At 41.9% G+C, this 14409-nt stretch overlaps 1 protein-coding gene across 5 annotated transcripts in view; it reads right to left on the reverse strand.

Moving 5' to 3' along the window:
* The window catches only part of neo1a (neogenin 1a), a 146365-nt gene that overhangs the window by 83157 nt on the left and 48799 nt on the right, over window positions 1–14409 (reverse strand). For all 5 annotated transcript variants that reach the window (XM_053634273.1, XM_053634272.1, XM_053634275.1 and 2 more), the window contains exon 2: window positions 3228–3539. In XM_053634273.1, coding sequence (XP_053490248.1) covers window positions 3228–3539 — 312 coding nt within the window. The remainder of the gene's footprint in view (window positions 1–3227; window positions 3540–14409) is intronic.

A 14409-nucleotide genomic window follows, 5' to 3' on the forward strand; every position in this document is an offset into this window, starting at 1 on the left:
GCATAACGTTAGCTTGCTTACTTGAAAATACGGTTTATTTTAGCATTTACACACAGAGGTTAGCATAACGTTAGCTTGCTTACTTGAAAACACGGTTTATTTTAGCATTTACACACAGAGGTTAGTAGAACGTTAGCTTTCTTAGTAGCAAACACGCTTTATTTTAGCATTTACACACAGAGGTTAGCATAACGTTAGCTTGCTTAGTAGCAAACACAGCTTATTTTAGCATTTACACACAGAGGTTAGCATAACGTTAGCTCGCTAACTAGCAAACAGGAAATCTTTAAAGATCAAGGTAAAGAATTTAGGTTAAATGAAGCGTCACTAACATTTGTGTATTCTGCAAAAGCAGTGAGATGCCGTTTTAGCGAAAACAGTATGAACTGCCGCACATACAACGTTACTTACGGTACTACTGTATTAACGATGCTACCGTTTAAAAAAAAAAAATACAGTTACATCGGTGATATTTTGAAGCTTTCGTATCACGATACTACCGTAGTACCCTTCCCTTCCACCCTACCGTAGATCATCCCTTCCACAATCGGCAGCAGTAACAGTAAGAAGACGACGGCTCGGCCCTCGAGGAACAGGATGTATTCAAATGCACGGAGCATGTCCAAGCTGACAAAGCACTTGATGAATAAATAACATAAATTCGCTTTGGAAGTCATGATGACAAGCTGTGAAGGGAACTAAATTAAATTTGTATACAACCCATTTTCCTGAGCAGGAATTTGTATGCCTCGGGGTTCTTTATCTCCCATAACACACACACACACACACACACACACACACACCTAGAAATAAGTCACCTAGAATCATGTAGCAAGGATGATACTGATACAATGTCAGGCTTGCCTTCACTCCTGAGTCACCACAGGTCACCTCATTTCCTCTAATCATAAGAAGGGTCAGTGGAGAAGCCCAAAAGGTCACACACACACACACACACACACACACACACACACACACACACACGATGGCTTGTGCATCAAAGAAAGATCGTTGAAAAGAAAATCACAATGCATCAAAAAAATGATTTCACATCCCTAGTACACCACAGTTCATAAGGTCTGCTTTTTAATATTACACATGTTTATTTCTAACATTACAAGCACAAGAGTCTGGTTGAAACTCTGAAACATCTCTAAGAGAAACCCGGGCAGCTGAAGATTGGGAAAACATCACCTGCTCTTCGTCCAATCTTCAGTTGTCCAATTTCAGTGAGGCTGTGCCTAACGTAGCCTCGGATTCCTGTTCTTGGCGGACAGGAGCAGAACCTGATGTGGTCTTCTGACTTTTCTTCTGCTCAAGGTTCGACATGTAGAGTGTTCTGAGATGCTTTTCTGCTCACCACGCTTGCAAAGAGTGGTTATTTAAGTTTCTGTAGATTTCCTGTCAACTCGAACCAGTTTATTTATTCTCATCAACGAAGCAGTTCCACCCACGGGACCGGGGTTCAGTGGATGGTTTTCGTGCATCATTCTGTGTAAACTCAAGAGACTTGATTGAGGGAAAATGCCAGGAGATCAGCTGCTTCTGAAATACTCAAACCAACAACCATGTCCCGGTCAAAATCACAGAGATCACGTTCTTTTCCCAAGCTTTCATATAAAATAAAGCAAATTCTGGTTGCCTCTGCCAGGAGGTTCAGATATGGCCATGAGAGAGAGAGAGAGAAAGAGAGAGTTAGAGAGAGAGAAAGAGAGAGAGAGAGATAGAGAAAGTGAGAGTTAGAGAGAGAGAAAGAGAGAGAGAGATAGAGAAAGAGAGAGTTAGAGAGTGAGAGAGAGAGAGTGAGAGATAGAGAAAGAAAGTTAGAGAGTGAGAGAGATAGAGAGAGAGAGTGACAGAGATAGAGAGATAGTGAAAGAGAGTTAGAGAGAGTTAGAGAGTGAGAGAGAGTTAGAGAGTGAGAGAGAGATAGAGAGAGTGAGAGAGAGATAGAGAGCGAGAGAGAGATAGACAGAGAGCGAGAGAGACAGTGAGAGAGCGAGAGAGAGAGATAGAGGGTCAGTCAATTCAATCAAGAGTCTTGCAAAAATTTATGTTGAGATCAGGTTTCAGCAAAACTGTGTGTCCTGTGATACGGTTCCCTCCGAAAGTACTGGAACGGCAAGGCCGATTCTTTGTTTCAGACAGAAAAAAAACGAAAATAGTCAACAGATCAGAATTTCAGCTTTCATTTCCTTTTCCGATCTAACAGGACACATCTGGGCAACAAGAAACTCCTGTCAGTCCCATGTTCCAATATTTCTGATCTCCTACAAAATGGGCGGACTCAAACAAACGGTGTTGTGTTCCAAGTTGTCCAACACACCTAAAGTAGAGGTAAATATAATAAGTGAAAGCTGAAACTCTGTCCCATCGTCTCATATCCACCTTTTGCTCTCAAACCCACGTCTTTAGTGTATAGCAAAAACAAAAGAATTGGCCTTTACTATTCAAAACTTCAGAACTCGCATCATTACTTTACTGCCTGTGTGTACGTTCTAGCGCACTTCACGAGACGCATCAGTGAAAAGGCCAACCTAAATATCACACAGGACCTTCTACCAAGTTTGGAGAAAATGTCGCGTTTGTTCACGCTCAACACTGATCAACCACGAGAAGTGTTTTATGACACAATTTCCCGAAAGCACCATTTGTCCCAGGCTTTTCTGGAGCAAGAACTCCAGAGGCCGTGAGCGAGGGGCTGAAGAGGGAAGGTGAGAGGGTGTCTGCATGGCCTGTTAAGAATGTGTAAGGGCTTTTGCTGGAACACAAATTGAATTTCAGGCTAAGACCCAAGTCAAACACCTCATAATCCCTGCTGCCTGGCTCTCAGAAACCAAACAAGGTCACTCTCATACCGCCTCGATGGCCATAATAAAGGCAGCACTGCAGGGCCGAATAAACCCCCTATGACAACATTTACAATGGAGCGACACGACAGAGGACACGCCGTCGTGCCTTATTGAACTGCAGCCTCCACAGAACAATGATGCCATTGATAAGTTGGGAACGAAGGAAAAATCGACCCACCTCCCCCCCCAACGGTTTTGGACTAAATACTAATGCAAATGCTCACTTGATCGTCATAGCGATGAGGCTGAAATAGAGGAGCGTAGACACCCAAAACCCCTCGTCGATACGAGCAACGGAATGACAACATCCCTCGAATCTAATCGATAAAATCTTAATTCATCGTGCCTTTTCAGATTTACAGAGCGTCTCCTTACCTGCTACGTTGAGTCTGGCGGTGCGGCTGCTGATCATGCCCAGGTTCTCGATGGTAGCCACGCACTGATAGACGCCCTCGTCGGGTTTGTTGTGTTTGGAGTGCATGACGGAGCCGATGAGCAGCGAGCCGTCGGGCAGGACCTGCCTGCGATCGTCCGGGTTGAGCAAGACGCCATCTTTCTTCCAGTGCACCTTGACAGGGAGCTCGCTGTAGACAGAGCAGTTGAGTAACGCAGGGGACCCCCTCACCGCCAACGTATCCGAGGGTTCCACGGAGAACCACAAAGGACTGAAGTGCCTCTTGACGGAGCCTGTAAAAGAAGGATAGGCATATTAAAGACCTCCATGCTTAGAATACTTTATTTTTGTTGATTTGTAGTTCAGGGGGATCGGATCATTTTCCCGTCGTCACGGATTTTATGTCTTGTTGAGAGAAACAAAATACAAATCTGACAGGAAAATGAATATCTGGCAGGGAGGAAAAAAAATAATAAAAACCCCAAGTGAGAAAATTCCAGGGTATGCAAATGATAAAGTAAGAGAAGGAGAATTCATTTGTAAGTCATTTCAGAAAACCTAAATTGGACATCAATCCTCATTTGAATATTCCTGTTTCTTTGTTGAAATGAAAGTTATTTGCAACATTAATGCAGAAGTCAAAGGACAAGCAATTACTTTGTCCTCATAAATTATTCAAATCTCAGCCCCGAGAGCCATCAAGAAATGGCTCATGGTTGAAATAAATAACCGGAATTATCTGCACTACCAGGACGAGACTGAAGACTGAAATAATGAGCTTTTTACGGTTGTTTTTTTTTTTTTTTTACTAATGCACCAAATAAGAAGCTGAAACCTAAACAGAACTGCCAAGCATCTCAGCCATTTGTTTCATTCGCAGGCAAAGCTATGAAGAGGCCATGACTCTTCATGTCCATGGCTGGCGTCGAGTTGCTCAGGAAGGGATCCTGAAACTCGAGTCACCTTCTCCACCGTCAGATAATGAGGCTTCCTCTGATTCCTCTCCGATCACGTCGGGCCTCGTTTATCAAGACAGATGTGATTCGCACAAGAAATTCATAGTATTCATGAAAATCCGGTAAGGCCGGAAAAACAGTCGTATGCGATGAAAGCACCTCCTTTTTTTTTTTTAATATACGGATTTACGCTGTCGAGTACAAATTGCTAAATTTGATCAATTTATTTCAATCGAACACAAAAAGTGAATGAAAATTTCATGAAACTCATTTGTTTCGCCAAAGTCCAAAAAAAAAAAAAATAAAAAAATTCCATAATTAAAACTAACCATTTAATAAAGACAAAAGAAATGGTATCCTATAAAAGGAGAAAGAGTTAGTGCATGTTTGTGCTAGCTTTGGCTGAGAAGATTTAGTGCGCACACACACACACACACACACACACACACACACACACACACACACAATGCATTTAAGAAGCTTTCTTGCAATATTTAGTCATTATTTTGTTGTTTTCAGCTCTCTCTGAGCTTTGCCTTTTATGGAGTTTTCTGGGGGTCACTAAATCAGTAGGCAGTTGTGCCATGAACGTGCTTGGTAATTTACAAGTGATTGCCATTTATCAACATATGCACAACAGTTCAAAGGAAAATCAGCGTTACCGAAAATCAGGCAGGAATTTAGTTCGGTTTTACGGTCTACGGAAACATTTACACGCAACTTTACTAAAAGAAAAATGAGGCCCATTGTATCCTCATATTCAGCACTGCACAGTAGTAACCTAATGAAGGGTATTATAGTGGTGGACCGTAAAAGAGGGCAGTTACTGTAATGGGCAGGCCCATTTCTCCTCCCTCACACTCCCAAACTGGCCCATAATGGACTGTGTGGGATGTTTCGTGAAGGTGGAGGCAGTAATTGTGGTCTGTGCACTGAGTAGGAGCTATACACGCGTCGATGTGTGCCGTCTGCTGACGCTTACACTTCTGATGACTTCTGCGACAGCATTGCAGAGCTCTAAAACAGCTGCTTTTGTTGGCCGGACCTCTCTGGTGCTTGAGAAGATAATGGCACTCTGTGGTGAACGTTAACCTAAAATATTGCCATGAAGGAGACGCAGTTCCAACATAAACACATCTGGATCAAATTGTGGCTAGTAAGACGGATGCCGTTATGTGCTGACACAAAGCATCGACAGCCAGTTGACATGAAATGTCCAGCACATAGTTTTGTCAGAGCGCTTCCACATAAAAGGCGCTGCGCTCGAAAAATGGTTCGCAGACTCCAAGCATTGAAGATAAATAGGTCACTGTGAGGACACGGTGGAAAATCGGTGGTAAACAATGCCATATATGAGCCACGGGAACAGAAGTGGCAGGATAGCACGAAGGAAGGAAGGAAGGCAGACAGATGGTAAAGCCTGGCCCGCGGAGAGGAGAGGGAAATTCCACCCTCCTGCAGGCCATCAGTAGAACTGCACGGTTAATCATTAGCATCTTTAGCAGCTCTGGAGCTCCCGGGGAGGCTGGCGGCGTGGCACGCAGAACTCCCTCCTAGCCACCAGCCAAAATGGCGGACCATCTGCCTGCTATAAACTCAACATCCCTCAACCCCATGGCATAACCGCGTAGACCCCGAGCTGCTGTCTCAAGTCACTTATGCCCATCGGCAGCAAAAAGTTGGCCCAAATATTACCCACCAGCAACCGAGCTGAAATCAGACCAAACTTGAAATTCTCTCAGCCTTACCTCCACTGCAGCTCCAATGATTTACATTCCGACCATATGCATCCCTCTGGGTTAAACTCACTGGCAGAAATGAAGCAGGTGTTTGCACAGAACAAAAGCTGGTTTAGTCTTCTGCATTAACTGCACAAAAGTTGTGAAAGGCTTCTGAAAGCCCAAAGGAACTCGTCCTAAACAAATGCAAATATTTATTCATGGCACAAGATATGAGCAGTAAGCACTTTCTCCCCTCAGAGTCCATAAGCGCGTCAGACAATAGGCAAACTTTTAATGCATGCACCATCATTACTATTTAATGGGCTGGAAGCTGTAAAGGGAACAAAAAAAAAGTGTAAATAAGCGCTTAACTGTTTAAAATCCAGGAAAACCTGGAGTCTGATTTTAAGTGACGAGGACATCATTCGTAGAAATCGAAACAGTGATTTGGAACAGAGGTGGACGAACAATGAATTTATTTATTAGTAAAATCTCCAGTGTGCTGGCTAGACCCATGTTGTGGCTGCCTGGAAACATATCCACGTTATAACCAAGACGGCTTTCTGCTCCTGGCTCGTCTACTATAACGGCAACGGTGCTATTTTACAGCCGGTGTCTGCGGAAGCTCCTGAAAACAAATGTCAACGACATTCATCAGATATGTATGAACACTTGCAAAGCTCCTTTTACTAAACCGGAGAAAGGAATCGGCCTGTGTGATGCTTTATCATACATAAATTACTATGAAGGTAAGAAAATGCCTATTAATAGAAACACCCAAGCTAATCCTAGCCTAACAGGCATATATAAGCACTGAATTAAACCACATACTAAGTTAATAATAAAATTTCACTTTCACTGCACCTTATGGTCTCTGTTCCTCACTGCCTTTAGGCAAATTGCTTTACTTGTTTACTTTAATCGTACCTTTTTAATTAGACATCACAGATCTTACTCGTGCTACACTGTGCATCACCGCGAGTGGGGTGCAACGTGGCCTCGTTACTAATAGATGACTCCCGTTATAGTAAGTGACACAATTTACATTGCATCATGCAAATATAATGACAATAAACTTGATTTAAACTAAACCTCTTAAACAACTCGGACCAGTTTCCCCAACCCCTTACACACAGTGGAGCATTTTGGATATAAACATGAGTTTGTGCTTCCGTGCTACACAAGCTCCGCTTTGTAAAGTTTGCAGGTTACAGTCTTCTACACTACATTTAATATAAAATGCCCCCCTGCCTTGGAGGACTTGGAGGTCGCACACTTTTTCCCCCGCTGTCACTTGACGATTACGCCTCCGTCTGACGGTGACCGAGGTCATGTTGGGCATAAAAGGTAACGTTGACTTTGGGTATTCGGCTAATGCTAGCGGCGTCGCATTACGTGCGTTTGACGGTATGCGCCATCATCTGGGAAACGGCTTATGCTCCATGTATAATATTATATTATATGTATATACTCCACTGTTTGTATATAATAGCTTGTGTTCCATTTGAGACGATATTACCTTTCTAAAATTCATACACTAGACGGCAGAGCACATAGTGCATAGTGTAAGTGTATAGTACGTCATTTGGGATAACACTTTGGTCTGTACTCTCTGATGCGTGTTTTCAGAACAGAATTAACGCAAAGAGTAAATGTACCACATGCCACACGCAGATTTGTTGACAACGATTTTCATAATCGATTATTATCGATTAGTTGTTGCAGCTCTAAATACGTCATAACCCTGAGTGCAAGTATGGTGAGGTAGTTAGCGAGTTAATATGACTTAATTGATATTAAGTCAAGCGTTAAGGAAACCCTTTTAATGTTTTTTAAAAAAAATTTTTTTACACAAACCATTTTATGAGCCCACAGTCCTTATCCTTTTCTGATTGAAGACCTGTTGGTTACCCAGTCAGATCAACATTCCCATATCAGTGCATCCCTAATACCTTGTTGGGCTCATTTACCACAAAAGAGAAAAATAATGAATAAGTCAGACAAAAGGAGCCTCGTACCAGCAGTGACAACACAACCGGAGCCAGATGTGATCATTTTTCAATTAGAGCTGGCAATTTCTGGTGACAGCAGGCAGAGACGCCATCAGTGATGTGAAGTGGGCGGGGTGTGATGTGATACAGAAGAGCAAAGTTTATCTTTATGCAAATGAAACAAACAGTTTGATGACTACCGAGGGGAGTGAGGGATGGTGGTGCGTTACGTTTTTTTTTTTTTTCTCCCAGACAGTGAAACGGGTTTTTTTTTTTTTTTTTGGTTCCACATATCTGTTCCCATTCACAATTCCTAAGCCAGTCAGTGATCCTTGCTCTGCTGCAACGGGAATGAAGTGTGTGATTTATCTGAAATAAAACACTATTTTTGCGGTTCTATTTACACTTTTCTTCCTTTCGTCCTGCGCTCCATCTCACCGAACATGCCTCTCCCTCGGTGTCCGGTCAGAGAGGGGAGAAAATGAGTGTGCCTGCTCGATGAGTATGGGCTTTCACCTTTCTTCCCAGTGAAGTAAAATCCATTTTATTCCACGGCTGAGATCTTTCTGGAAGCACGGCTCAAGGCAGCGCTTGTAGGCATCCAGAGCTAAGCAGACGAGGAGGTGGGGGAAAAAAAAAAAAAAGCATGTTTCTGCCGTGTCTCATTCAGCGCTTTCCAAAAGCGTTCACTTTCTCCTGAGGGAGGTTAAACTTTTCATACGAGTAAAGTGTTCACTTGCTCTAGAGGACACCGGTACTGCTCACACGGATGTGCTTTCATGCACTGATGATGAAGTCACACGAGGATAACGTGCCCTTGAGATGTGGATCTAATTTATGAAGCTAGGGAGAGATGCCAGCTTTATTCTCAGACTCTCTCACTCAGGTAAGATGCTGTAAGTAACCTCTGGCACAACTCTGATGCATTTAGCAATAGGGATGGGCGATATGGACTTAAAATTACATCACGATATTTTCTGGTATTTATTGCGATAACGATATCAATGACGATATAAATATAGTCCCGTTCACCACTATTTTTAGCTACAAGTGATGGCTGTGATCTTGAGAGCCTCAGAAACACAACTAAAAGTGAAAAACTAAAAGTAAAAAAAAAAAAAAAAAAGCGATGAACTCCTCCTCCGCTTCACGCCCGCCTTCTGTCGTACTTGTTTTCGCTCTGCACGTGAGCTGCGAATGGGTCGCAGACCGTCACACACAAATACATCAACCACCAGGCTTTATCGTTATTATCGTGGGAAGACTAATTCTTACTGCGGGGAGAATTTCTACCGGTATATCGCAAACGATAAGATATATCGCTCATCCCTATTTAGCAACACCCCAAATAATTCTGTTTTATTGAGAAAGAGCTAATCGTTATCTCGAGAAATATAAAATGTCGATCATAACAATAGTGAGTCACAGCAGTGTTCCTCCAGCATTTCTGATTTTCGGAAAATCCACCTATATCTTTAACCGTGTCTGTAGAGTAGGGGGACGGGGCAAAAATATCATATATTAAATTCGCTAACCAAAAAAAACTGGGGGGAAAAAAGTTACAGTTGAAGTGAATTACAATGAAGTCGGTCAGCGCAGATATACCGATTACACTCTTATAAATTCGTCTTGCGATGTAATTTATCGCGGTTTAAGGGCGTTTCACACGGAGCGCGATGAAGCTCTTGAACAATAGATCCCTATGGAGCTGTTCACACCGGGCGCGATCATTCGAATTTAATACTTCTTAATTCCACATTCAAGACATTTCCAAACAATTATGAAGACCTGCACGTTACTTCAATCATGCTACACGATACATCAGCTATAATGGATGGTGTTTATACATATACATCCATTTCTGGGTTTAAGTAAACTATAGCAGGGTGAACGTCTATAGAGGGAGATGGGAGACCAGAGCAAATATCCTTTCTGCATTAGCGACAAAATTCATTTCGTATTTCCTTTCCATGGCTTTCCAAACGAGGAAAAAAAAAAAAAAAAAACTATAGAGAGATGGATTACGGCAGTGAGAAGAGAAAAAGATATCGAATTTACCATCACTCCCTCAGCAGCTGTATTAGAAACCCCCTCACAGCAGTGTTTATGAGTTCTTTTTGTAATTTAATGCCAGGGTAATGCAACAAGTAGTGTTATAAATAAAAAAATATATACTTTTTTTAAGAACTTTGCTATTTCGTAATATTACTTTTGCACTGAATAATACATTACATGTATACGTTTATACATTTCGCAGACGCTTTGATCCAAATCGACTTACAAATGAGGAAATACAAGCAACGCGATTTATCAAGCGGAGAACAATACAAGTAGTGCTACCATACTACTACCCTGTAATACTTAATAATAATAATTATAAATTTTTATTAGGGGTATACAAATAGTAATATAACGATAGTAATTTATTTCTGACTTTTGCGCGTTAGACCTTTTATTTTGGCGGAAAACCGCAGGAAGACCTCCTTTTAGTTAGTAACTGTTTTTTAAAATTCACTTCCTCATTACCAATCAGGTGAAATGCTGTAAACCTCTGCTTCAAAAATGTTTGAGATCACGCTGATATAAAACCAGAGAGAACCTGATGCGTGTCGTGTCTAAATGCAGGTTATAAGCGACTCGAACTCACAGCACAGACAGAGAGGAAGTTACTGTGAACCGAGCCGCTCTAAATCACTGATGAGCACGTGCACACACACACACACACACACACACACACACACACACACACGGATTTACCATTTCAAACATCAACGAGCGAAAATAAAATCTAAAATGTTCTTTACAGTGTCGGTCCGGTTGCATTTTTAAGACCTTTGAAACGTTAATTTAAGACATTTTACTGCAAATTAAGGCCTTATTTTTACATCAAGGACATGTTTTAAGGACCCGCAGACGCCCTGTAATATTTTCTCCGTCTCCAACGTCAGCACCGAGTTACAGCTTCACCTCTGACTGTTACGGAGTTTTCCGACCTGGGAAAGTCTTCACAACCGAGTGCTTTGCTCTTTGCTGCGTTTTTCCCTGGCGTCATTAACTTCAGTAGGAAGAAGAAATGTGAAGCTGGTACGGGAATGACCGTTTACAGCTGCTATAATGCAAGTGATAATAGGAAACTTCTTCCTGTACGTACATTCCAGAACATGAAATGCAACTATAAATGGACAGATAACGTGTCATTCTTTAATCAATTTTAAAAAATGCTAGCGTTAACAAATGCTCTGGTACAAGAAGAATGATATACTTCAGCTTCACAAGACAACCCACCACCCCGATGTTGATCGTTTCTCTAGAACAGTCAATTTATTCGTCATGATCGTCACATCGTCCTGCCCTCAGCTCCCACGAGTATTTCATAAGAGCCTGTGATTGATCAAATAACTGTGTGACATCATCAGCTCATCATCACAGAGAAAAATCAAAGCAAAAACCTAGTACGAGTTTTGAAATAAAACAATTCGACCTGAAATGTCGAACAAAACGCGTTATAATCGAACATACCAATTCCACAATCCATCACGGTCACCGCATTATAAATTCTACACGCGTCCGTGTCCCATTATACATTAACTCCCCTTTTTCTGCACAAGAGAAAATGCCCTGTGGCTTTGCTTTATTGAGCAGCAGAAGCATCCCAGCTGTTTGACCTTCAGTTTAATAAAATATGCTGAAAACAATAATAAAAAAAAAAAAGTGTGAGGGAAAAAAACATTTCAATAAAAACATTTCAGACAACGGCAAACGCAGGTGAAATGAGGCTGTCACGAGTAAAGTGTTTATTGATGAGATAGGGATAAATACTTTTCTCTTCCACCACTCTCTCTGGTCTTTGTCACTCCACCCCCGAGCATCAGGACCTCGTTAGGCGGACTGGAAATGCATCTCTCTTTCATGTCTGCCCTCCTCCAGCATGTCTGCTTCTTTCCATGCTTGCCTTCATCTTCCAGCATCATTCCCCTCCCTCCATCTGTCACCACCAAGCACAATGAGACATACACCCCGTGTCTTCTCACGAAATGGGAGCCTGTCGGCATCTTTCAGAGAATAAACCTGAAAGACGAATCCTTGGTTTTCTTGTGATGATGTCACGCACTAAATGAGTAATAATGCACATTTTAAAGCTTTGGATTAGGGAATACGTAAGGAATGATCCATGACAGAAAAGAATCATGAACATAACGGTGTGATGTGGCTAGACGTCAAGCAGAATTAATCTCACCATCACAACACTGAGCAATGTTATTTTTTTTTAATACCATAGCAACTCACTAGCATGTTTGTATTTCTTAAAGAACATCATACTTTTTTAAAAATCGATTTATAGTTACATGTGATAGAACAGCCCAAAAAAAAAAAAAAAGATAGTTTCTGTTATCATTTAAATAAATGATAACAGCTTAAAAAAAAAAAAAAAAAAAAAAAAAAAAAAAAAAAAAGCTGGTTCCACACACCTCTAATTTTTTTGCTCTTGAACTTAATGAGACAAAAAAAAATGCGGCTTGTCGTGTTTTGGAGAAACCACAAAGTCATCCATCCTGAAGACTTCCCAATGTCAGAAAACTTAAAGATAGTGCTTTATCTCTGATTGTTGGAAACCTGTGCCGACACTGGAGACTCCTTCCTGAAATGCTAAATAATCATCTCCTGACAGAAAAGGGTCACACACGGTGGGTGGATAACCAGACATGCAGACAGACAGATGGAGAGACAGCTTTATTCATCCCAGAGGGAAATTCTCACAGTGTGAATTTACAGTATGTGGAGTACCACCATACAAGTCCCTGTGTAAGGTCTTACTACAGAGACGATTACATACTGTATGACAACAAGATAAGATAATACTTTATTAATCCCCAGATGGAGAAATTAAATGGATTAGAGAGGGTTAAGGACCTTGCTCAAGGGCCCAACAGTGGTACTTGGTACTGCTGGGGCTTGAACCCCTGACCTTCCGATTACTAACCCAGAGCCTTAACCGTCAGGCCACCACTACACAAGTACGTTAATCATCAACACCTGACCAGTTCGAATCTGTGGTATAAACAAAAAAACCCACCACCATATGGTCTTTGAAAGAAAATCTCACATGTAAGAACTGTATTTGGTAGTGACCGCTCTGTTATACACGTGACTATTGACATGAACATACAATATGCCATGAAATGAAACATGGTACTTAGCGAATGCTAAACCGACTGACTTCATTAAGCCCGACTAAAACACGACGAGGCCTTTGGAGCCTTTCAAAGTTGGGTATATAAACGTTGACCGCTCTCTCAAGCGTGAGAGGGCTGAAGTGTGGACATAATGCAGGGGCGGAACCAATAACCATGTTTAAAAGTCGCTGTCACTACTAAATAAAGGAAAGGGGCATGGAGTGGAAGATGCCTTTTGTCATTTGAGCATTTTGCTTCCCTTTCTTTTGTGCTCCACAGCTCCGCCTTGCCTAGTCTAGCCTCCTTAAGGAGTTGCCAGAGTCAACGAAGGCTGGGTACGGCTAGGCACGGCTCGCCTCCTGGTGATCTGGATACTCCGATAGCTTCTTTGCCCTCACGGCCAGGGGCCAAGGTGCAAAGTCTGTACAAAATGATCGGTAGGCCACCATGCCAGGTTTATTGGCTTGGCACACATACAGTTGGCAAATTTAAGAGGAAAGGATCCAAGTTTTTCAGCTCCAAGCACCTCAAGCTACCCTGTTTTCCTTTGGCAGGGTTTTCCTAGTTGCTTCCAGGGCTAACCCAAGTACACCACCTTCCAGCCAACTATGACCTCCTGCAACCGTACTCAGCTGAATTATCGAATGTTAAGTGGAACTGGCACCGACTATAATTATCAAAGTAAATATACGCCAAAATCCGAGTGCCTTAAAGTCAATGAACGACCGTAATAACCTGCATAATAAAATGGATGCCATTTTCAACAACTAACCTATCCATTAAATTTCCTGTTAAACATAACATCTGCTGAGAGTTAGTGTTCAACATGGTTTGGCATCCACAATGAATAAATTCAAAATGTGCAATGTCTTCATTTACAGAGACCAGGGACCTACTTTGGTTAGTCAATTTTCTCAGCACGATCACCCGTGAGAAACTAGGGGCATGCCTCAAGTGACGTAAGAAATAAAAGAGCTCCTTCTCTTTTACTGTCAGACAAAACTGAATTCCAGATTCGGAAAAAATTAGGTGTTCCAGAAAATGCTGTGCGGATGGAATTGATTATTCGCCATTCAAACAGGCTACTCTCACTATATCAAATATATTCTATATACCTACCCAAACGGGGGAATTGGGAACAACATCTTATTCCATGTCAGTTATAATCGAAGAACACAAGGGTTGACATAAAACTTGGTAAGAACAGGGGTGGCTGCGAGAAAGAGCGGTAGCAAAGCAGTAAATGAAAACATGAAGCAGTATGTCTGATGCTGGAGAGCCAACCTGCCGGCTCTAGCAGATAGTAAATCCCAGGAGCACT

This window comes from Ictalurus furcatus, chromosome 10 (assembly GCF_023375685.1).
Source record: "Ictalurus furcatus strain D&B chromosome 10, Billie_1.0, whole genome shotgun sequence".
In the NCBI taxonomy this organism is placed as follows: domain Eukaryota; kingdom Metazoa; phylum Chordata; class Actinopteri; order Siluriformes; family Ictaluridae; genus Ictalurus; species Ictalurus furcatus.